The 23,977-nt window shown below is 58.3% G+C and overlaps 1 protein-coding gene across 1 annotated transcript in view; it reads left to right on the forward strand.

The window, feature by feature from the left end:
* The window catches only part of plekhg3 (pleckstrin homology and RhoGEF domain containing G3), a 196,450-nt gene that overhangs the window by 120,245 nt on the left and 52,228 nt on the right, over positions 1 to 23,977 (forward strand). The window contains exon 5 of the mRNA XM_068039586.1: positions 19,552 to 19,652. Within this exon, the coding sequence (XP_067895687.1) occupies positions 19,552 to 19,652 (101 nt within the window). The remainder of the gene's footprint in view (positions 1 to 19,551; positions 19,653 to 23,977) is intronic.

A 23,977-nucleotide genomic window follows, 5' to 3' on the forward strand; every position in this document is an offset into this window, starting at 1 on the left:
TCCCTCTCGCGCCCTCCCCCCCTCCCTCTCGCGCCCTCCCCCCCTCTCCCTCTCCCTCTCCCCCTCCCCCCCTCTCCCTCTCCCCCTCCCCCCCTCTCCCTCTCCCCCTCCCCCCCTCTCCCTCTCCCTCTCGCGCTCCTCTCTCTCGGTCTCGCCCACTCTCTCGCGCTCCCTCTCCCTCTCCCTCTCGCCCTCGCCCACTCTCTCCCTCTCCCTCTCCGCGCTCTCGCTCTATATCTCTCTCTCTCTCTCGTGCTTGCTCTCGCTCTCTCTCGCTCTTGCGCTCTCTCTCGCTCTTGCGCTCTCTCTCGCTCTTGCGCTCTCTCTCCCTCTTGCGCTCTCTCTCCCTCTTGCGCTCTCTCTCCCTCTTGCGCTCTCTCTCCCTCTTGCGCTCTCTCTCCCTCTTGCGCTCTCTCTCCCTCTTGCGCTCTCTCTCCCTCTTGCGCTCTCTCTCCCTCTCCCGCTCTCCCTCTCCCTCTCCCGCGCTCCCTCTCCCTCTCCCGCGCTCCCTCTCCCTCTCCCGCGCTCCCTCTCCCTCTCCCGCGCTCCCTCTCCCTCTCCCGCGCTCCCTCTCCCTCTCCCGCGCTCCCTCTCCCTCTCGCGCTCCCTCTCCCTCTCGCGCTCCCTCTCCCTCTCGCGCTCCCTCTCTCTCGGTCTCGCCCACTCTCTCCCCCTCTCTCTCCCCCTCTCTCTCCCCCTCTCTCTCGCCCTCTCCCCCTCCCTCTCCCCCTCTCTCTCGCTCTCGCTCTCCCTCTCCCTCTCCCTCTCGCGCTCCCTCTCCCTCTCCCTCTCGCGCTCCCTCTCCCTCTCGCGCTCCCTCTCCCTCTCGCGCTCCCTCTCCCTCTCGCGCTCCCTCTCCCTCTCGCGCTCCCTCTCCCTCTCGCGCTCCCTCTCCCTCTCGCGCTCCCTCTCCCTCTCGCGCTCCCTCTCCCTCTCGCGCTCCCTCTCCCTCTCGCGCTCCCTCTCCCTCTCGCGCTCCCTCTCTCTCGGTCTCGCCCACTCTCTCGCGCTCCCTTTCCCTCTCCCTCTCGCCCTCGCCCACTCTCTCCCTCTCCCTCTCCGCGCTCTCGCTCTATATCTCTCTCTCTCTCTCGTGCTTGCTCTCGCTCTCTCTCGCTCTTGCGCTCTCTCTCGCTCTTGCGCTCTCTCTCGCTCTTGCGCTCTCTCTCGCTCTTGCGCTCTCTCTCGCTCTTGCGCTCTCTCTCGCTCTTGCGCTCTCGTGCTCTCTTCCGCTCGCTCCCTCTGTTGCGCTCCCTCTGTTGCGCTCCCTCTGTTGCGCTCCCTCTGTTGCGCTCCCTCTGTTGCGCTCCCTCTGTTGCGCTCCCTCTGTTGCGCTCCCTCTGTTGCGCTCCCTCTGTTGCGCTCCCTCTGTTGCGCTCCCTCTCTGGCGCACCCTCTCTGGCGCACCCTCTCTGGCGCACCCTCTCTGGCGCACCCTCTCTGGCGCACCCTCTGGCGCCCCTCTCTGGCGCACCCTCTCTGGCGCTCCCTCTCTGGCGCTCCCTCTCTTGCGCGCTCTCTCGCGCTCTCTCTCTTGCTCTTGCGCTCTCTCTCGCTCTTGCCCTCTTGCGCTCTCTCTCGCTCTTGCGCTCTTGCGCTCTGTCTCGCTCTTGCGCTCTCTCTCGCTCTCTCTCACTCTTGTGCTCTCTCGCGCTCCCTCTCTCGCGCTCCCTCTCTCGCGCTCCCTCTCTCGCCCTCCCTCTCTCGCCCTCCCTCTCTCGCCCTCCCTCTCTCGCCCTCCCCCTCTCGCCCTCCCCCTCTCGCCCTCCCCCTCTCGCCCTCCCCCCTCTCGCCCTCCCCCTCTCGCCCTCCCCCTCTCGCCCTCCCTCTCTCGCCCTCCCTCTCTCGCCCTCCCTCTCTCGCCCTCCCTCTCTCTCGCCCTCCCTCTCTCTCGCCCTCCCTCTCTCTCGCCCTCCCTCTCTCTCGCCCTCCCCCTCTCTCTCTCGCCCTCCCCCTCTCTCTCTCGCCCTCCCCCTCTCTCTCTCGCCCTCCCCCTCTCTCTCTCGCCCTCCCCCCTCTCTCTCTCGCCCTCCCCCTCTCTCTCTCGCCCTCCCCCTCTCTCTCTCGCCCTCCCCCTCTCTCTCTCGCCCTCCCCCTCTCTCTCTCGCCCTCCCCCTCTCTCTCTCGCCCTCCCCCTCTCTCTCTCGCCCTCCCCCTCTCTCTCTCGCCCTCCCCCCTCTCTCTCTCGCCCTCCCCCTCTCTCTCTCGCCCTCCCCCTCTCTCTCTCGCCCTCCCCCTCTCTCTCTCCCCCTCCCTCTCGCGCCCTCCCTCTCGCGCCCTCCCTCTCGCGCCCTCCCTCTCGCGCCCTCCCTCTCGCGCCCTCCCTCTCGCGCCCTCCCTCTCGCCCCCTCCCTCTCGCGCCCTCCCTCTCGCCCCCTCCCTCTCGCCCCCTCCCTCTCGCCCCCTCCCTCTCGCCCCCCTCCCTCTCGCCCCCTCCCTCTCGCCCCCTCCCTCTCGCCCCCCTCCCTCTCGCCCCCTCCCTCTAGCGCCCTCCCTCTCGCGCCCTCCCTCTCGCGCCCTCCCTCTCGCGCCCTCCCTCTCGCGCCCTCCCTCTCGCGCCCTCCCTCTCGCGCCCTCCCTCTCGCGCCCTCCCCCTCGCGCCCTCCCCCTCGCGCCCTCCCCCTCGCGCCCTCCCCCTCGCCCCCTCCCCCTCGCCCCCTCCCCCTCGCCCCCTCCCCCTCGCCCCCTCCCCCTCGCCCCTCCCCTCGCCCCCTCCCCCTCGCCCCCTCCCCCTCGCCCCCTCCCCCTCGCCCCCTCCCCCTCGCCCCCTCCCCCTCGCCCCCTCCCCCTCGCCCCCTCCCCCTCGCCCCCTCCCCCTCGCCCCCTCCCCCTCGCGCCCTCCCCCTCGCGCCCTCCCCCCTCGCGCCCTCCCCCTCGCGCCCCTCCCCCTCGCGCCCTCCCCCCTCGCGCCCTCCCCCTCGCGCCCTCCCTCTCGCGCCCTCCCTCTCGCGCCCTCCCCCTCCCTCTCGCGCCCTCCCCCTCCCTCTCGCGCCCTCCCCCTCCCTCTCGCGCCCTCCCCCTCCCTCTCGCGCCCTCCCCCTCCCTCTCGCGCCCTCCCCCTCCCTCTCGCGCCCTCCCCCCTCCCTCTCGCGCCCTCCCCCTCCCTCTCGCGCCCTCCCCCCCCCCTCGCGCCCTCCCCCCCCCCTCGCGCCCTCCCCCCCCCCTCGCGCCCTCCCACCCCCCTCGCGCCCTCCCACCCCCCTCGCGCCCTCCCACCCCCCTCGCGCCCTCCCACCCCCCTCGCGCCCTCCCCCCCCCCTCGCGCCCTCCCCCCCCCTCTCGCGCCCTCCCCCCCCCTCTCGCGCCCTCCCCCCCCCCTCTCGCGCCCTCCCCCCCCCTCTCGCGCCCTCCCCCCCCTCTCGCGCCCTCCCCCCCCCCTCGCGCCCTCCCCCCCCCCCTCGCGCCCTCCCCCCCCCCTCGCGCCCTCCCCCCCCCCTCGCGCCCTCCCCCCCCCCCCTCGCGCCCTCCCCCCCCCTCGCGCCCTCCCCCCCCCCTCGCGCCCTCCCCCCCCCTCTCGCGCCCTCCCCCCCCTCGCGCGCCCTCCCCCTCTCTCTCGCGCTCCCTCTCCCTCGGTCTCGCCCACTCTCTCGCGCTCCCTCTCCCTCTCCCTCTCCGCGCTCTCGCTCTATATCTCTCTCTCTCTCTCTCTCTCTCGCTCTTGCGCTCTCTCTCGCTCTTGCGCTCTCTCTCGCTCTTGCGCTCTCTCTCTCCCTCTCCCGCGCTCCCTCTCCCTCTCGCGCTCCCTCTCCCTCTCGCGCTCCCTCTCCCTCTCGCGCTCCCTCTCTCTCGGTCTCGCCCACTCTCTCCCCCTCCCTCTCCCCCTCGCACTCGCTCTCGCTCTCCCTCTCCCTCTCCCTCTCGCGCTCCCTCTCCCTCTCGCGCTCCCTCTCCCTCTCCCTCTCGCGCTCCCTCTCCCTCTCGCGCTCCCTCTCCCTCTCGCGCTCCCTCTCCCTCTCGCGCTCCCTCTCCCTCTCGCGCTCCCTCTCTCTCGGTCTCGCCCACTCTCTCGCGCTCCCTCTCCCTCTCCCTCTCGCCCTCGCCCACTCTCTCCCTCTCCCTCTCCGCGCTCTCGCTCTATATCTCTCTCTCTCTCTCGTGCTTGCTCTCGCTCTCTCTCGCTCTTGCGCTCTCTCTCGCTCTTGCGCTCTCTCTCGCTCTTGCGCTCTCTCTCGCTCTTGCGCTCTCTCTCGCTCTTGCGCTCTCTCTCGCTCTTGCGCTCTCTCTCGCTCTTGCGCTCTCTCTCGCTCTTGCGCTCTCATGCTCTCTTCCGCTCGCTCCCTCTGTTGCGCTCCCTCTGTTGCGCTCCCTCTGTTGCGCTCCCTCTGTTGCGCTCCCTCTCTTGCGCTCCCTCTCTTGCGCTCCCTCTCTTGCGCTCCCTCTCTTGCGCTCCCTCTCTTGCGCTCCCTCTCTTGCGCTCCCTCTCTTGCGCTCCCTCTCTTGCGCTCCCTCTCTTGCGCTCCCTCTCTGGCGCTCCCTCTCTGGCGCTCCCTCTCTGGCGCTCCCTCTCTGGCGCTCCCTCTCTGGCGCTCCCTCTCTGGCGCTCCCTCTCTGGCGCGCCCTCTCTGGCGCGCCCCTCTCTGGCGCGCCCTCTCTTGCGCGCTCTCTCGCGCTCTCTCTCTCTCTCTTGCTCTTGCGCTCTCTCTCGCTCTTGCCCTCTTGCGCTCTCTCTCGCTCATGCGCTCTCTCTCGCTCTTGCGCTCTCTCTCACTCTTGTGCTCTCTCGCGCTCCTTCTCTCGCGCTCCTTCTCTCGCCCTCCCTCTCTCGCCCTCCCTCTCTCGCCCTCCCTCTCTCGCCCTCCCTCTCTCGCCCTCCCTCTCTCGCCCTCCCTCTCTCGCCCTCCCTCTCTCGCCCTCCCTCTCTCGCCCTCCCTCTCTCGCCCTCCCTCTCTCGCCCTCCCTCTCTCGCCCTCCCTCTCTCGCCCTCCCTCTCTCGCCCTCCCTCTCTCGCCCTCCCTCTCTCGCCCTCCCTCTCTCGCCCTCCCTCTCTCGCCCTCCCTCTCTCGCCCTCCCTCTCTCGCCCTCCCTCTCTCGCCCTCCCTCTCTCGCGCTCCCTCTCTCGCGCTCCCTCTCTCGCGCTCTCTCTCTCGCGCTCTTGCGCTCTCTCTCGCTCTTGCGCTCTCTCTCGCTCTTGCGCTCTCTCGCCCTCCCTCTCTCGCCCTCCCCCTCGCCCCTCCCCTCGCCCCCTCCCCCTCGCCCCCTCCCCCTCGCCCCCTCCCCCTCGCCCCCTCCCCCTCGCCCCCTCGCCCCCTCGCCCCCTCCCCCTCGCCCCCTCCCCCTCGCCCCCTCCCCCTCGCCCCCTCCCCCTCGCCCCCTCCCCCTCGCCCCCTCCCCTCGCCCCCTCCCCCCTCGCCCCCTCCCCCTCGCCCCTCCCCCTCGCGCCCTCCCCCTCGCGCCCTCCCCCTCGCGCCCTCCCCCTCGCGCCCTCCCCCTCGCGCCCTCCCCCTCGCGCCCTCCCTCTCGCGCCCTCCCTCTCGCGCCCTCCCCCTCCCTCTCGCGCCCTCCCCCTCCCTCTCGCGCCCTCCCCCTCCCTCTCGCGCCCTCCCCCTCCCTCTCGCGCCCTCCCCCTCCCTCTCGCGCCCTCCCCCTCCCTCTCGCGCCCTCCCCCTCCCTCTCGCGCCCTCCCCCTCCCTCTCGCGCCCTCCCCCCCCTCCTCTCGCGCCCTCCCCCCCCCCCTCGCGCCCTCCCCCCCCCCTCGCGCCCTCCCCCCCCCCTCGCGCCCTCCCCCCCCCCTCGCGCCCTCCCACCCCCCTCGCGCCCTCCCACCCCCCTCGCGCCCTCCCCCCCCCCTCGCGCCCTCCCCCCCCCTCTCGCGCCCTCCCCCCCCCCCTCTCGCGCCCTCCCCCCCCTCTCGCGCCCTCCCCCCCCCTCGCGCCCTCCCCCCCCCCCTCGCGCCCCTCCCCCCCCCCCTCGCGCCCTCCCCCCCCCCCCTCGCGCCCTCCCCCCCCCTCGCGCCCTCCCCCCCCCTCGCGCCCTCCCCCCCCTCTCGCGCCCTCCCCCCCCTCGCGCGCCCTCCCCCTCTCTCTCGCGCTCCCTCTCCCTCGGTCTCGCCCACTCTCTCGCGCTCCCTCTCCCTCTCCCTCTCCGCGCTCTCGCTCTATATCTCTCTCTCTCTCTCTCTCTCTCGCTCTTGCGCTCTCTCTCGCTCTTGCGCTCTCTCTCGCTCTTGCGCTCTCTCTCTCCCTCTCCCGCGCTCCCTCTCCCTCTCGCGCTCCCTCTCCCTCTCGCGCTCCCTCTCCCTCTCGCGCTCCCTCTCTCTCGGTCTCGCCCACTCTCTCCCCCTCCCTCTCCCCCTCGCACTCGCTCTCGCTCTCCCTCTCCCTCTCCCTCTCGCGCTCCCTCTCCCTCTCGCGCTCCCTCTCCCTCTCCCTCTCGCGCTCCCTCTCCCTCTCGCGCTCCCTCTCCCTCTCGCGCTCCCTCTCCCTCTCGCGCTCCCTCTCCCTCTCGCGCTCCCTCTCCCTCTCGCGCTCCCTCTCTCTCGGTCTCGCCCACTCTCTCGCGCTCCCTCTCCCTCTCCCTCTCGCCCTCGCCCACTCTCTCCCTCTCCCTCTCCGCGCTCTCGCTCTATATCTCTCTCTCTCTCTCGTGCTTGCTCTCGCTCTCTCTCGCTCTTGCGCTCTCTCTCGCTCTTGCGCTCTCTCTCGCTCTTGCGCTCTCTCTCGCTCTTGCGCTCTCTCTCGCTCTTGCGCTCTCTCTCGCTCTTGCGCTCTCTCTCGCTCTTGCGCTCTCTCTCGCTCTTGCGCTCTCATGCTCTCTTCCGCTCGCTCCCTCTGTTGCGCTCCCTCTGTTGCGCTCCCTCTGTTGCGCTCCCTCTGTTGCGCTCCCTCTGTTGCGCTCCCTCTGTTGCGCTCCCTCTGTTGCGCTCCCTCTGTTGCGCTCCCTCTCTTGCGCTCCCTCTCTTGCGCTCCCTCTCTTGCGCTCCCTCTCTTGCGCTCCCTCTCTGCGCTCCCTCTCTGGCGCTCCCTCTCTGGCGCTCCCTCTCTGGCGCTCCCTCTCTGGCGCTCCCTCTCTGGCGCGCCCTCTCTGGCGCGCCCTCTCTGGCGCGCCCTCTCTGGCGCGCCCTCTCTTGCGCGCTCTCTCGCGCTCTCTCTCTCTCTCTTGCTCTTGCGCTCTCTCTCGCTCTTGCCCTCTTGCGCTCTCTCTCGCTCATGCGCTCTCTCTCGCTCTTGCGCTCTCTCTCACTCTTGTGCTCTCTCGCGCTCCTTCTCTCGCGCTCCTTCTCTCGCCCTCCCTCTCTCGCCCTCCCTCTCTCGCCCTCCCTCTCTCGCCCTCCCTCTCTCGCCCTCCCTCTCTCGCCCTCCCTCTCTCGCCCTCCCTCTCTCGCCCTCCCTCTCTCGCCCTCCCTCTCTCGCCCTCCCTCTCTCGCCCTCCCTCTCTCGCCCTCCCTCTCTCGCCCTCCCTCTCTCGCCCTCCCTCTCTCGCCCTCCCTCTCTCGCCCTCCCTCTCTCGCCCTCCCTCTCTCGCCCTCCCTCTCTCGCCCTCCCTCTCTCGCCCTCCCTCTCTCGCCCTCCCTCTCTCGCCCTCCCTCTCTCGCCCTCCCTCTCTCGCCCTCCCTCCCTCTCTCGCCCTCCCCCTCTCTCTCTCGCCCTCCCCCTCTCTCTCTCGCCCTCCCCCTCTCTCTCTCGCCCTCCCCCTCTCTCTCTCGCCCTCCCCCTCTCTCTCTCGCCCTCCCCCCTCTCTCTCTCGCCCTCCCCCTCTCTCTCTCGCCCTCCCCCTCTCTCTCTCGCCCTCCCCCTCTCTCTCTCGCCCTCCCCCTCTCTCTCTCGCCCCTCCCCCTCTCTCTCTCGCCCTCCCCCTCTCTCTCTCGCCCTCCCCCTCTCTCTCCCCCTCTCTCTCCCCCTCTCTCTCCCCCTCTCTCTCCCCCTCTCTCTCCCCCTCTCTCTCCCCCTCTCTCTCCCCCTCTCTCTCCCCCTCTCTCTCCCCCTCTCTCTCCCCCTCTCTCTCCCCCTCTCTCTCCCCCTCCCTCTCCCCCTCTCTCTCCCCCTCTCTCTCCCCCTCTCTCTCGCCCTCTCTCTCGCCCTCTCTCTCGCCCTCTCTCTCGCCCTCTCTCTCGCCCTCTCTCTCGCCCTCTCTCTCGCCCTCTCTCTCGCCCTCTCTCTCGCCCTCTCTCTCGCCCTCTCCCCCTCCCTCTCCCCCTCTCTCTCGCTATCGCTCTCCCTCTCCCTCTCCCTCTCGCGCTCCCTCTCCCTCTCGCGCTCCCTCTCTCTCGGTCTCGCCCACTCTCTCGCGCTCCCTCTCCCTCTCCCTCTCGCCCTCGCCCACTCTCTCCCTCTCCCTCTCCGCGCTCTCGCTCTATATCTCTCTCTCTCTCTCGTGCTTGCTCTCGCTCTCTCTCGCTCTTGCGCTCTCTCTCGCTCTTGCGCTCTCTCTCGCTCTTGCGCTCTCTCTCGCTCTTGCGCTCTCTCTCGCTCTTGCGCTCTCTCTCGCTCTTGCGCTCTCTCTCGCTCTTGCGCTCTCATGTGCTCTCTTCCGCTCGCTCCCTCTGTTGCGCTCCCTCTGTTGCGCTCCCTCTGTTGCGCTCCCTCTGTTGCGCTCCCTCTGTTGCGCTCCCTCTCTTGCGCTCCCTCTCTTGCGCTCCCTCTCTTGCGCTCCCTCTCTTGCGCTCCCTCTCTGGCGCACCCTCTCTGGCGCACCCTCTCTGGCGCACCCTCTCTGGCGCACCCTCTCTGGCGCACCCTCTCTGGCGCACCCTCTCTGGCGCACCCTCTCTGGCGCACCCTCTCTGGCGCACCCTCTCTGGCGCTCCCTCTCTGGCGCTCCCTCTCTGGCGCTCCCTCTCTGGCGCTCCCTCTCTGGCGCTCCCTCTCTGGCGCTCCCTCTCTGGCGCTCCCTCTCTGGCGCTCCCTCTCTTGCGCTCCCTCTCTTGCGCTCCCTCTCTTGCGCGCTCTCTCGCGCTCTCTCTCTCTCTCTTGCTCTTGCGCTCTCTCTCGCTCTTGCGCTCTTGCGCTCTCTCTCACTCTTGCGCTCTTGCGTTCTCTCTCGCTCTTGCGCTCTCTCTCGCTCTCTCTCACTCTTGTGCTCTCTCGCGCTCCCTCTCTCGCGCTCCCTCTCTCGCGCTCCCTCTCTCGCGCTCCCTCTCTCGCGCTCCCTCTCTCGCGCTCCCTCTCTCGCGCTCCCTCTCTCGCGCTCCCTCTCTCGCGCTCCCTCTCTCGCGCTCCCTCTCTCGCGCTCCCTCTCTCGCGCTCCCTCTCTCGCGCTCCCTCTCTCGCGCTCCCTCTCTCGCGCTCCCTCTCTCGCGCTCCCTCTCTCGCGCTCCCTCTCTCGCCCTCCCTCTCTCGCCCTCCCTCTCTCGCCCTCCCTCTCTCGCCCTCCCTCTCTCGCCCTCCCTCTCTCGCCCTCCCTCTCTCGCCCTCCCTCTCTCGCCCTCCCTCTCTCGCCCTCCCTCTCTCGCCCTCCCCCTCTCGCCCTCCCCCTCTCTCTCTCGCCCTCCCCCTCTCTCTCTCGCCCTCCCCCTCTCTCTCTCGCCCTCCCCCTCTCTCTCTCGCCCTCCCCCTCTCTCTCTCGCCCTCCCCCTCTCTCTCTCGCCCTCCCCCTCTCTCTCTCGCCCTCCCCCTCTCTCTCTCGCCCTCCCCCTCTCTCTCTCGCCCTCCCCCTCTCTCTCTCGCCCTCCCCCTCTCTCTCTTCCCCCTCCCCCTCTCTCTCTTCCCCCTCCCCCTCTCTCTCTTCCCCCCTCCCCCTCTCTCTCTTCCCCCTCCCCCTCTCTCTCTTCCCCCTCCCCCTCTCTCTCTTCCCCCTCCCCCTCTCTCTCTTCCCCCTCCCCCTCTCTCTCTTCCCCCTCCCCCTCTCTCTCTTCCCCCTCCCCCTCTCTCTCTTCCCCCTCCCCCTCTCTCTCTCCCCCTCCCCCTCTCTCTCTCCCCCTCCCCCTCTCTCTCTCCCCCTCCCCCTCTCTCTCTCCCCCTCCCCCTCTCTCTCTTCCCCCTCCCCCTCTCTCTCTTCCCCCTCCCCCTCTCTCTCTTCCCCCTCCCCCTCTCTCTCTTCCCCCTCCCCCTCTCTCTCTCCCCCTCCCCCTCTCTCTCTCCCCCTCCCCCTCTCTCTCTCCCCCTCCCCCTCTCTCTCTCCCCCTCCCCCTCTCTCTCTCCCCCTCCCCCTCTCTCTCTCCCCCTCCCCCTCTCTCTCTCCCCCTCCCCCTCTCTCTCTCCCCCTCCCCCTCTCTCTCTCTCCCCCTCCCCCTCTCTCTCTCCCCCTCCCCCTCTCTCTCTCCCCCTCCCCCTCTCTCTCTCCCCCTCCCCCTCTCTCCCACCCCCTCCCCCTCTCTCTCTCCCCCTCCCCCTCTCTCTCTCCCCTCTCTCTCTCCCCTCCCCCTCTCTCTCCCCTCCCCTCTCTCCCCCTCCCCCTCTCTCTCTCTCCCTCCCCCTCTCTCTCTCTCCCTCCCCCTCTCTCTCTCTCCCTCCCCCTCTCTCTCTCTCCCTCCCCCTCTCTCTCTCTCCCTCCCCCTCTCTCTCTCCCCCTCCCCCTCTCTCTCTCCCCCTCCCCCACTCTCCCTCCCCCTCCCCCTCCCCCTCCCCCTCTCTCTCTCCCCCTCCCCCTCTCTCTCTCCCCCTCCCCCTCTCTCTCTCTCTCTCCCCCTCCCCCTCTCTCTCTCTCTCTCCCCCTCCCCCTCTCTCTCTCTCTCTCCCCCTCCCCCTCTCTCTCTCTCTCTCTCCCCCTCCCCCCTCTCTCTCTCCCCCTCCCCCTCTCTCTCTCCCTCCCCCTCTCTCTCTCTCCCTCCCCCTCTCTCTCTCTCCCTCCCCCTCTCTCTCTCTCCCTCCCCCTCTCTCTCTCTCCCTCCCCCTCTCTCTCTCCCCCTCCCCCTCTCTCTCTCCCCCTCCCCCACTCTCCCTCCCCCTCCCCCTCCCCCTCCCCCTCTCTCTCTCCCCCTCCCCCTCTCTCTCTCCCCCTCCCCCTCTCTCTCTCTCTCTCCCCCTCCCCCTCTCTCTCTCTCTCTCCCCCTCCCCCTCTCTCTCTCTCTCTCCCCCTCCCCCTCTCTCTCTCCCCCTCCCCCTCTCTCTCTCTCCCCCTCCCCCTCTCTCCCTCCCCCTCGCCCTCTCCCCCTCCCCCTCGGTCTCGCCCACTCTCTCGCGCTCCCTCTCCCTCTCGCCCTCGCCCACTCTCTCCCTCTCCGCGCTCTCGCTCTATATCTCTCTCTCTCTCTCGTGCTTGCTCTCGCTCTCTCTCGCTCTTGCGCTCTCTCTCGCTCTTGCGCTCTCTCTCGCTCTTGCGCTCTCTCTCGCTCTTGCGCTCTCTCTCGCTCTTGCGCTCTCTTCCGCTCGCTTCCTCTCTTGCGCTCCCTCTCTTGCGCTCCCTCTCTTGCGCTCCCTCTCTGGCGCACCCTCTCTGGCGCACCCTCTCTGGCGCACCCTCTCTGGCGCACCCTCTCTGGCGCACCCTCTCTGGCGCTCCCTCTCTGGCGCTCCCTCTCTGGCGCTCCCTCTCTGGCGCTCCCTCTCTGGCGCTCCCTCTCTGGCGCTCCCTCTCTGGCGCTCCCTCTCTGGCGCTCCCTCTCTGGCGCTCCCTCTCTTGCGCTCCCTCTCTTGCGCTCCCTCTCGCGCTCTCTCGCGCTCTCTCTCTCTCTCTCTCGCGCTCTCTCTCTCTCTCTCGCGCTCTCTCTCGCTCTCTCTCACTCTTGTGCTCTCTCGCGCTCCCTCTCTCGCGCTCCCTCTCTCGCGCTCCCTCTCTCGCCCTCCCTCTCTCGCCCTCCCTCTCTCGCCCTCCCTCTCTCGCCCTCCCTCTCTCGCCCTCCCTCTCTCGCCCTCCCTCTCTCGCCCTCCCTCTCTCGCCCTCCCTCTCTCGCCCTCCCTCTCTCGCCCTCCCTCTCTCCCCCTCCCTCGCTCCCCCTCCCTCGCTCCCCCTCCCTCGCTCCCCCTCCCTCTCTCCCCCTCCCTCTCTCCCCCTCCCTCTCTCCCCCTCCCTCTCTCCCCCTCCCTCTCTCTCTCTGGCCCTCTCTCTCTCTGGCCCTCTCTCTCTCTGGCCCTCTCTCTCTCTGGCCCTCTCTCTCTCTGGCCCTCTCTCTCTCTGGCCCTCTCTCTCTCCCTCTCTCGCGCTCGCCCTGTCTCGCGCTCGCTCACTCTCTCTCGCTCGCTCTCTCGTGCTCGCCCGCTCTCTCTTGCGCGACTGCTCTCTCGCCCACGCGCGCGCAATCTCTTGCGCTCGATCTCTTTTTCTCTCTCGGGCGCTCGCTCTCTCTCTCGCGCGCGCTCGCTCTCTCTTTCTCTCGCGCGCGCTCGCTCTATCTTTCTCTCGCGCGCTCTTTCTTTCGCGCGTGCTCTCTGTCTTTCGCGCGCTCTCTCACTCCCTCGCTCTCTTTCTCTGCTGTACTTGCTCTCAATCTCTTACACACTCTCATGTTCTCACGCGCGCACTCTCTCACGCTCCCATGCTCTTGCTCACTTGCTCTCTCCCTTGTGTGCTCCCTCGTGCTCTCTTTCGCAGTCTCAGCCTTTTGCACTCTCATTTTCTCCCTCACTCTCTCTCAGGCTTTTGCTCTCTCGCCTGCCCCCATTCGAGCGCACATCCGCTCTCTTTCTCTCTGTGCAGGCGCCCTCCTCCTCCTTGCGCACCCGCCCCCACTCTTGCTCGCTCTCTCTCTCTCTCTCTCTCTCTCTCTCGTGCCCTCTTGCACACACTCTCTTTCACTGTCACCTCCCTCATTCCCTTTCCTTGAAGCATGGAGTGGAGTAGAGGGGGGATTGGAATATGCATGGGAAGGGATTAAGTCCAGGAGTTTCCTGCATCGTTCAGCACTGGGTGGCAATCATTACTACCAAGTCATTGACTAAGGATATAACACCATCTGAACAGAGCTAGGGGACTGGGAGTTGGTGGTAGTGGTGGGACATCAAGAGCTTCTGGGATTGGAGCCTGACAACAGGACAAACCATGTTAAAGTTTGGAGGGAGTGGTGAAGGACAAGGGTCTACATATTTCATCATCACCCTATCAAAGGAGGTCTATCACAAACTTTCAAACCTGCAGAGCCTATCAAAATTATACGTGTGGATAGGAGCGTTTTGCTTGATTTAGACGATTGCTGTGGTTTCCTATTGTTTAACTGAAGGGAGCAGCAGCACATTGAAGGCTGGGTGTAGGACAAGCAGCCTCTTAACAAATAGACAGTGGAAGGATGGAGAGGTAGAGCTCGGTATTGTCAGTCTACACTTGGAAGCGGACCCCATGTCTGTAGATGGTGTTAGCACGGGGCAGTATGTAGTCGAAAGAAAAGACAAAATATTTGTATTTATGTAACACCTTTCAGGACCCCAGGACATTCCAAAATGCTTTTTGGCCAATTAATTATTTTTGAAGTGTAGTCACTATTATAATGTAGACAACGTAGCAGCCAATTTGCACACAATAAGGTCCCTGAAACAGCAGTGTGATAAATGACCAGATACTGTTTTAGTGATGTTGGTTGAGGGATAAATATTGGCCACGGAGAACTCCCTTGCTGTTCACTCAAATAGTGCCATGGGATTTTTTACATCCACCTGAGAGGGCAGGCAGGTTTAACGTTTTATCCAAAAGATGGCACCTCTGACAGTGCAGCACTGATGGGGGTGGAGACAATGTGATTTGATAATGGATTCTCTTTTCATAGACACACATTCTTTTTCCTACCATGCAGTGCCCTTTTTTCCTCCAACTCCATAATTGGGCAGGCAGGAATAGGATCGTGGCTTAAGTGATTAGAGATACAGCACTGAAACAGGCCCTTCGGCCCACCGAGTCTGTGCCGAACATCAACCACCCATTTATACTAATCCTACACTAATCCCATATTCCTACCAAACATCCCCACCTGTCCCTATATTTCCCTACCACCTACCTATACAAGTGACAATTTATAATGGCCAATTTACCTATCAACCTGCAAGTCTTTTGGCTTGTGGGAGGAAACCGGAGCACCCGGAGAAAACCCACGCAGACACAGGGAGAACTTACAAACTCCACACAGGCAGTACCCGGAATTGAACCCGGGTCGCTGGATCTGTGAGGCTGCTGTGCTAACCGCATTGCCTTGATGTTGGATGTTTGACTTCTCTGCCAGCCTTGGCTAAAGTGGTAGTGTTGTCTTGCCACTGAGTCAGATGGTCCTGGGTTCAGGTCCCACTCCAGAGCCTTGAGCATGTGATCTAGGCTGGCACCTCAGTGCAGCATTGAGGGAGTGTGGTTCTGCAGGTGAACATTAAATTGAGGGCCACTCTGACCCAGCAGTTTAGGTGGATGATCAAGGCCTGGTAGCACTATTCAGAGCTAAGCATCACGTTCTCCTGTTGTCCTAGTCAACATTCCTCCCTCAACAAACATCACCAAAAACCAATTCTAGAATCGTATCACACGGAAGGTGGCCATTCGGCCCGTTGTGCCTGTGCCATTTCTTTTATCCAATTAGTCTCAATTCCCTGCTCTTTCTCCACAACTCTATTCCTTTTCAAGTATATATATTCACTTCTCTTTTGAAAGTTATTATTGAACCTGCTTCCACCACCCTTTCAGGCTGAACATTCCAGAACATAATAAGGTGGTAATGACCTGGAACTTGCTGTCAATGAGGGTGGTAGAAGCAGAGACAATTTAAAAAAAGGGGCGGCACAGTGGCGCAGTGGTTAGCATCGCAGCCTCACAGCTCCAGCGACCCGGGTTCAATTCTGGGTACTGCCTGTGCGGAGTTTGCAAGTTCTCCCTGTGACCGCGTGGGTTTTCGCCGGGTGCTCCGGTTTCCTCCCACAGCCAAAGACTTGCAGGTTGATAGGTAAATTGGCCATTATAAATTGCCCCTAGTATAGGTAGGTGGTAGGGGAATTGAGGGAAGGTGGGGATGTGGTAGGAATATGGGATTAATGTAAGATTAGTATAAATGGGTTGGCCCAGACTTGGTGGGCCGAAGGGCCTGTTTCAGTGCTGTATCTCTAAATAAAAATAAATAAATAAACTGAATTCTCTTATTCCTGGTATGATTCTAGTAGGTCTTCTCTACACCCTTTCCAAGTCTTTGACATCCTTCATAAAATCTCTAAATTATCCTTCCTGAATTATGAATTATCTGGCCAATCGTCACTGGTACAGTAATGTAGTGGTTATGTTACTGTTGTAAAAGCCCATCTGGTTCACCAGTGTCCTTCAGGGAAGCATATTAGTGGGGTGGTAGCAGAGTGGTCATTTTATTGGACAGTAATCCAGAGGCCCAGATGAATGCTCTGGAGGCATGAGTTCAAATCTCACCATGGCAGCTAGGGAAATTCAAATTTAATTAATAAGTCTGGAATAAAAAGCTAGTCTCATTAATAATGGTCATGAAACTACCAGATAGTTGCAAAAATCCATCTGGTTCACTAATGTCCTTCAGGGGTAAAAACCTGCCATCCTTACCCGGTCTGGTCTACATGTGACTCCAGACCCACAGCAATGTGGTTGACTCTTAACTACCCTCTGAAATACATAGCAATCCACTAAGTTGCATAGAAAGGAGCATTGTGGATGTACTTACACAGGGACTGCAACGGTCCAAGAAGGCAGCTCACCACCACCTTCTCAAGGGCAATTACAGATGGGCAGTAAATGCTAGCCTTGCCCGCGATGCTTACATCCCAAGAACAAATAAAGAGAAAAGAAACATGCTGTCCTTACCCAGTCTGGCCTATAAGTGATTCCAGTCCCACAACAACCTGCCGTCTGAAATAGGCCGGGTGGTATCAAATATGCAGCAGTTCAAGAAGGCCTCAGCATCACCTCCTTAGGGCACCTAAAGGTGGGCAACAAATGCAGGCATTACCAGCAAAGTCTGAGATTGGAGAAAAGAGATTTCACTTTGTTTGTGAGACCATGCTGTTGCTATCCGTTATATCAGAGTGACTGCAATTGGGTAGTAACTTATTGGAGCTGATGCACTGTTGCAAGCTTCTGAGAGATAAGCTAAGTTATATATAAATGCAAGCTTGTTGAAAACCCTAACTCCTCAGTCTAGATCAGGGCTCAGCCACCTTTTATACAAAAACAATTGCTGAAAATAAATAACTATTGGGAGCCGCAAGATGAAATGTTGGCATTACTAAGCCAAAAACTTAGCAAATGGGTAGAATGCATATTTGCATATATAATAAAATACATCTATTGAATTTATGTATCAATAGAAAAAAATTTAAATTGACCTAACTCTGAATTATTGAGTTTTTTGACTTTTTCAACTATAATTTTGTCAGTAAAGGCATCTTTAAAACAAACTATAATTTAAGATGTGTCGGATTAAGACCGTTTTTTTCAACTATTGATTCTTGTGATTTTAAAAAAAGCTTTTACTAGCACAGTCTGAATAATTTATGATCTCAGCTGTATTGAAAACAATAATGATGGCAACCATAAGGTCTGTTCCTCGAACCAAAGGCATTATCTATAAACATGGTGTATCTATACTACTCCAACAGGTTTATTTAGAGCACAGTGATCTTTTTCATTACAATAAGCATTTGCAACCGTAAATTGCAGCATAATGATTAGACTTTTATCACCGCAATAAAAATGTGGGTCTTACTTTTCTTGACTTAATTTTTCAAAAGACTTTTTTCATGTTAATGCGTTCCAATGGAAAAGGTCGGGAGCCGTAAATGAGATGTTTAAGAGCTGCGTGAGGCTCCAGAGTCGCAGGTTGCAGACCCCTGGTCTAGATCATGGGAGATGGAACGCAGTGGAAAAAGCTCAGAGGTGCCCTGGCTGTATTTTTGACCCCTTTCAGTGTTTGTTGCCCTGATGTCAGTCACGGGTTAGTGGTAGCACTTTGCCTTTGAGTAGGAAGGTTGTGGTCTCGATCCCCACTCTGGAGACTTGAGCACATAATCCAAGCTGGCAATCCAGTTACAGGGCTGAGGGAGTGCTGCACTGTAGGACGTGCCAACAGGACGTTCAACCAAGGCCCCGTCTGCCCCCTCAGGTGGATGTGAAAAATCCCACAGGAGGAGAGCAGGAGAGTTCTCCCTGGTGTCCTGGTCAATATTTATTATTAATTGATCATTATCTCATTGCTGTTTATGGGAGCTTGCTGTGCACAAATTGCCTGCTGCATTTCTTACATTACAACAGCGACTACGCTTCAAAAGTTCTTTGTTGGCTGTAAAGTGCTTTGGGATGGCCTGAGGTTGTGAAAGCTGTTGTATGAGAATCCTTTCTTTTTCTTGGACTGCCTATGTGTTGACAAGAAGGATGCATCTGGAAACAGCTATAGACTGTTTACTCCATCAGTTGACTGCCTTTATATGTAGGCCTGTCACAATCGGTGCCTTTTGTGTCTTGCTTTTGAGCTGTTGAATGACCTTCATAGATCACCAGGTGCAACATGAGCACTGTCCCATATCCCAGTCCATTTACCTCTTACATGGGCTGTATGTGTGTGTTGTTTAATGTTCGAACAGGTGGATGCCAGCAACTCAGAGCTCATGATGAAAGCTGAGACACTGGCCCTTCACACAGGATGTTTACACTAATTAAACATTGCCCAAGGCCCTGTCCACCCAGCTCAGTGATACCTTGTACTTGGTGGACATAACAGCCTTGAGTAAATGGCAGGAATGTGGGGTTCACCCCCTCCCCTTTGCAACGATGCTAAACCACTTTGCAGCAAGAAGGCTAAATCGCTTTGTTGCTACATTAACCTGAACGAGCCCGACGATGGCTGTGCTGAGGTACTTCACTGTTTCTGAAGACTGGACACAAGTTCCCAGAGGGGCTGCAACCAGACTGGTTTTATACTGAAATATTTCCCTAGGAAAGCCCTTTAGTGCCTTGCATCGACGGGCCCCGCCAAGCCCTCTGCCTCCCTCAATCAATATCTACTAATCTGCTGCTTGTTCAGCTTGCACTATTCTAGATACAGGAGGAGTCTTGTCAGGGACTTGATAAAGGCAGGGTGGGGTCTTTACAGCTCACTCTCTTATCTCTCATTTGTGGCACCTCTGTTGCCAGAGACCGAGTAAGTCTTGAATCAAGAAGAATGCTATAGAAATAATGGTAAGTAAGCTGGATTAACCTCCTGTCGGCTTTGGCTCAAAGGTATCACTCCCACCTCTGAAGTGCCGTCTTTCGGGATGAGATGTGAAACCGAGTCCCCGGCTGCTGTCTCGGAAGGGCCTGACCGATCCCAAGGGACCATTTTGAAGAAGAGCAGGGAAGTTCTTCTCTGTGTCCTGGTCAATACTTAAACCCCGCCACCAATATCACTAGCTGGTCATTTATCTCCTGGCTGTTTGTGGGAGCTTGCTGTGTGCAAATTGTCTGCCGCGTTTCCTGCATTACAACAGCGATTACTGTTCAAATGTACTTCATCGGTTGTAAAGCGTTTGGGACGTTCTGAAGTTGTGAAAGGTGCTATATAAATGCAAGTTGCTGTTATAAATGTAAACTTTCCTTTTTTATTAATGGAGGAGTGGAGAACAAAGTGGGCTGTTGAACTATACTGGCTAGGCAGACCCTCAGATTGAACCGCTCTCTGGACCTCACTGTCTCTGTGCCGACTAGGAATCATAGGGCTGTCCCCGAGAGCACTTAGAGGGATAAAACAACAAGAACTTGCATTTATATGTAGCAACTTCTATGGTGGAAAAAGATGGGCCACGATGTGATCAAAAGATGGATGCTGAACCAAAGAAGCAGACGTTAAGCGGGGTGACCAAAAGCTTGATCAAAAGGGTAGCTCTTCAGGACCATCTTAAAGGAGGAGAGGGTGGTAGAGAGGTGAAGGGGTTTAGGACGGGAATTCCAGAGCTTTGGGCTGAGGCAGCCGAAGGCACAGCTGCCAATGGTGGAATGAAGAAGATCGGGGGATGGTCCAAAGGCTAGAATTGGAGGAACTCCGAGATCTCAGAAGGTTGTAGGGTTGAAGGCGAGTACAGAGATAGGGAGGGGAAAGGCCATGAAGAAACTTGAAAACAGGAATGAGAGTTTTAAATTTAAGGCTTTTGCCAGGAAGCCACTGTAGGCCAGCTAGCACAAGAGAGATGTGTGAATGGATGTGCTGAGTTAGGATATCGGCAGCAAACCTGTGGATGAGCTGAGGTTTTTTGGAGGGTGGAAGGCGGGTGACCAGCCAGGAGAGCATTGAAATAGTGGAGCCTGGAGCAATATTCCCTTTAAAATTTCATTGTTGCACACAGCCAGTGACTTAATTTTTTTTTTCACAGCTGCACACGCATGATATTTAACACAAAATAAGAGCCGTGCAGCGCCTTCCAGGCTTCTGCGCGGCCGGTACATGCATGAAGCTTAGCGGGAGCATTGGTGTGGAGATAACGAAAGCACAGTGGAGAGTTTCATCAGCAGATGAACTGAAACAGGGATGGAGACAGATGATATAATGGATATGGAACGATGGAGGATATGTATGGGATCGGAAGCTATGCTCAGGGTCGAAAAAGACACCAAATATACAAACAGTCCGGTTCAGCCTCAGTGGCCAGAGAGGGATTTGGATGTAATTGTTGGCTAGGAAATCAAGTTTGTGTTGGGACCAGATGACACCCATATAGACTCTGCAGCCTCTGGTTCAAAGGTCGCACATCTAACCTCTGTGTATTTCTCATTTTCCGCTGCCAGGACTATCTCGGTTGCATCATTGATGCTTTGGATTTACCTATCAGGCCTGAGCATGTCTCTGCCCTGTTTGGAAACATTGAGGACATCTACGAGTTTAACAGGTACAGGGAGGGACCCGGCTTCACTTTGCGTTCGTCATTTCACTTCCATTCTCATAGCTGATCATTTTTTTTTCTATTTTCAGTTCTTTTTCCCTTGCTTTTCCCCTTTCCTCACTCCTTCTATCGTTTACCAGATCAGTTCTTCTCTTTAACTCTTTGCTTGCTGTCTCTGTCTGTTATTTGAAGATTTAACAGAGGTGTTTAAAATTATGAGGTGTTTTGATAGAGCAGATAGGGAGAAACTGTTTCCATTGGCAGGAGGGGCAGTAACCAGAGGACACAGATTTAAGGTAATTGGCAAAGGAAGACGAAGAGAAATTTTTTCAGTGCACCAAGTTACTATGATCTGGAATACACTGCCTGAAAGAGTGATGGAGCAGATTCAATAATTACTTTCAAGGAGGGAATTGCCATATACTTGAAGGAAAAAAAGTTTGCAGGATTATGGGGAAAATGCTGTGGAGTGGGACTAATTGGATAGCTCTTTCAAAGGGACAGCAGAGGCACATTGGTCCAAATGGCCTCCTCCTGTGCGATAGGATTCTATAATCTGTTATTGGTGATGTAGGTTGAGGAAGGAATTTTGGCCAGGTCAGCAGGAGAATTTGTGCTGCAGGAGCTTGATCCTCCACCTAAACTGCTGGGAACAACAGAATGGCACTCAATTTAATGCTTCATTTGAAGGACCGTGCTCCCTCAGTGCTGCACTGAGGTGTCAGCTGTGATCATGTGCTCAAGTCCCTGGAGTCGGACTTGAACTCACGACTTTGACTCAGAGGCGAGAGCAGTTCCACTCAGCCAGAGCTGACTGAAGTCAAACAATTGCAAGTTGTCATGATCTGGAATTCACTGCCTGAAAGGGGGGTGGAACCAGATTCATTAGTGACTTTCAAAGGGAATTGGATAAATACTTAAAAAGAATAAATTTGCACAGTTCTGGGCAGAGATCAGGGGAGCGAGACTAATTGAATAGCTCTTTGAAAAAGCCAGGACAGGCATGATGGGCTGAATGGCCTTGTGTGCTGTTAGATTGTATTGATACCTGGGCTTTCTCAGGCAAACTGTAGATCACTGGTAGTTTACCCAGCATCTGAGAAGAGACTTGTTCCACTATTCATGGGATCTTGATACATATCTGTGAGTACAATATGTGCTGTTTTTATATTAATTGACTTATATTAATTAACTTCACAAGGTTGGCATTAGCATAAACCAACTCCTTTCTCTCTCCTGACCACTGGAAACTCCACTTCGTTGTTTTGTTCATTTCTGAGAGGCTTTTTGTGTCGACTGATCACTTGGCCGGATTCACGGAACAGCCAATACTGGCCACCAGTAGTCTTTCAGGAACAACCAGGGACAGGAACTGTTTGTTTTTTAACTGCTATGCACAAGTTAGCTGAGGCTTTCTATTTGTTTCTGCATGACTCAGCTACAGTTTAATTGCATATTTTGCATATGTGCACAGCCATTTAATATGTCCTGCCACACTCCATTTATAATGAGCAGAACAGAGCTGTTCTGATTACAAGCTTAATTAATCAGGTCTGCTTTGCCATGACATTGTTTTTCATCTGCAAAGAATATTAGTCAACTGTTCGTATTGAGTGCACTGATAAACTGGGTTGATCAGTGTTAGACCCTGAGACACTGGGTGGATCAGTGTTAGACCCTGAGACACTGGGTGAATCAGTGTTAGACCCTGAGACACTGGGTGGATCAGTGTTAGACCCTGAGACACTGGGTGGATCAGTGTTAGACCCTGAGACACTGGGTGGATTAGTGTTAGACCCTGAGACACTGGGTGGATCAGTGTGAGATCCTGAGACACTGGGTGGATCAGTGTTAGACCCTGAGACACTGGGTGGATCAGTGTTATACCCTGAGACACTGGGTGGATCAGTGTTAGACCCTGAGACACTGGGTGGATCAGTGTTAGACCCTGAGACACTGGGTGGATCAGTGTGAGATCCTGAGACACTGGGTGGATCAGTGTGAGATCCTGAGACACTGGGTGGATCAGTGTTAGACCCTGAGACACTGGGTGGATCAGTGTTAGACCCTGAGACACTGGGTGGATCAGTGTTAGACCCTGAGACACTGGGTGGATCAGTGTTAGACCCTGAGACACTGGGTGGATCAGTGTTAGACCCTGAGACACTGGGTGGATCAGTGTTAGACCCTGAGACACTGGGTGGATCAACGTTAGACCCTGGGACACTGGGTGGATCTGTATTAGATCCTGGGGCACTGGGTGGATTAGTGTTAGGCCCTGAGACACTGGGCGGATCTGTATTAGACCCTGGGACATTGGCCATGGTCTGTTTGCCTTTTCCTCCAGCCATTTCCACCTCCCCACCGCCCTCACCACCACCCCTTCACCCTCACTACACTAGTAAACTTTGGATGGAGATTTGTGTTTACAGGAGCCTTGAGGTATTGGCTGGGCACATTTCGGTTTCAGTGGTTCAACTGCTCTCTTGGCAGCTTGCTATTAATTGTAATCTTTTGATGTCTATGCTTTTAAGTCTCCCAATCTCACTGCTGGATATTAATTTTTGCCTTCCGATAGGACTTCCTCCTCTTCTAGAGGTGAGTTGTGTGCATGACCCTCGATTTTTCCTCATCCTGTTCTTCCCTCCGCTTCCCACTCCTCTGCGCACCTGCATGTGCGTGCTGATCTGCGTGTGTTCGCATATGACCGCATGTGTGTCTGTGTGTGTCCCCATCCCTTTCTCTGCATGTCTACAGGAGCAGTGTAGTCTCAGCATCTGTCCCACTCTCACATCTGTTCAGCTCCCTCACTCTCTTGTTTCAGCACACAACCTGAGGAGACCAAGTGGAAGGAAAAAAAGCCAATGTCAGTGAGGGGCTGTGTTCTCTGACTTGACATGTTTGTTTGTGGAGGACTTTGAGAAACAGCTGTGGAATTACTTGCATGAGCAACTGGCTAGCAATGAGGGATTGGAGCTAGTGGTTAATTGGCTTCTTGATCCACAAAGGTGCAAATTTAAAATTTATTGACTTCTCCCGTCTCTCTCTCTCTCGCTGACCTCCTCCAACCCGACAAGCCTCCGAGATTTCTGCATTCCTCTGACTCTGCTCTCTTGTGAAACCCTCACATGTTTCATGCCAACATTGGTCACTGTTTTTAGCTGTGAAGTTGAAATTAGCCAAGACCATAGTAATGACTTGCTGAAAATGTTTTGACATGTTATTGCCTGATATTCATTTTCCTTCTCCACCACTCTGTCTCCTCTCCAAAATAGACAGTCACTGTATGGTATCACACACCACAATAGACAGTCACCAATCAAAGTCACACACGGGAATAGACAGTCACCGTGCAGTGTCACACGCCTGAATAGACAGTCACTGCATGGTGTTAGCACCGGAATAGACAGTCACTGTACGGTGTTAACACCGGAATAGACTGTCACTGTATGGCGTCAGACACAGGAATAAACAGTCACTGAACGGTGTTAGACATCTGAATAGACAGTCACAGTACGATATCACACACAGGAATAAACAGTCACTGTACGGTGTTAGACACCTGAATAGATTGTCGCAGTACGGTGTTAGACAATGGAATAGGCAGTCACCGTATGGTGTCAGGCACCGGAATAGGCAGTTAGACACCTGAATAGACAGTCACAGTACGATGTCACACACAGGAATAAACAGTCACTGGACGGTGTTAGACACCTGAATAGACTGTCGCAGTACGGTGTTAGACAATGGAATAGGCAGTCACCGTATGGTGTCAGACACCGGAATAGGCAGTCAGACACCTGAATAAACAGTCACCGTACGGTGTTAGACACCGGAATACACAGACATATACGAAGATACAAATTAGGAGCAGGAATAGGCCATTCAGCCCCTCAAGCCTGCTCTGCCATTTAATAAGATCATGGATGATCTGATTATGGCCTCAACTGCACTTTACCGCCTGCCCCGATACCCTTTGACTCCCTTGTTAGTCAAGAATTTATCTACCTCTGTCTTAAAAATATTCAATGACTCTCCTTCCACTACTCTCTGGGGAAGAACGTTCCACAGACTCTCAACCCTTTGAGAGAAAACATTGCTCCTCATCTCCATCTTACATGGCAGACCCCTTATTTTTAAACTGTGTCCCTTCGTTCTAGTCTCTCCCAAAAGGAGAAACATCCTCTCAGCATCCACCCTGTCAAGTCCCCTCTGAATCTTATATGTTTCAATAAGATCACCTCTCATCCTTCTAAACTCCATTGAATACAGACCCCACCTGTCCAACCTTTCCTCATAAGATAACCTCACCCATCCCAGGTATCAGTCAA

This window comes from Heterodontus francisci, chromosome 9 (genome assembly GCF_036365525.1).
Source record: "Heterodontus francisci isolate sHetFra1 chromosome 9, sHetFra1.hap1, whole genome shotgun sequence".
NCBI classification, from domain to species: Eukaryota; Metazoa; Chordata; class Chondrichthyes; order Heterodontiformes; family Heterodontidae; genus Heterodontus; species Heterodontus francisci.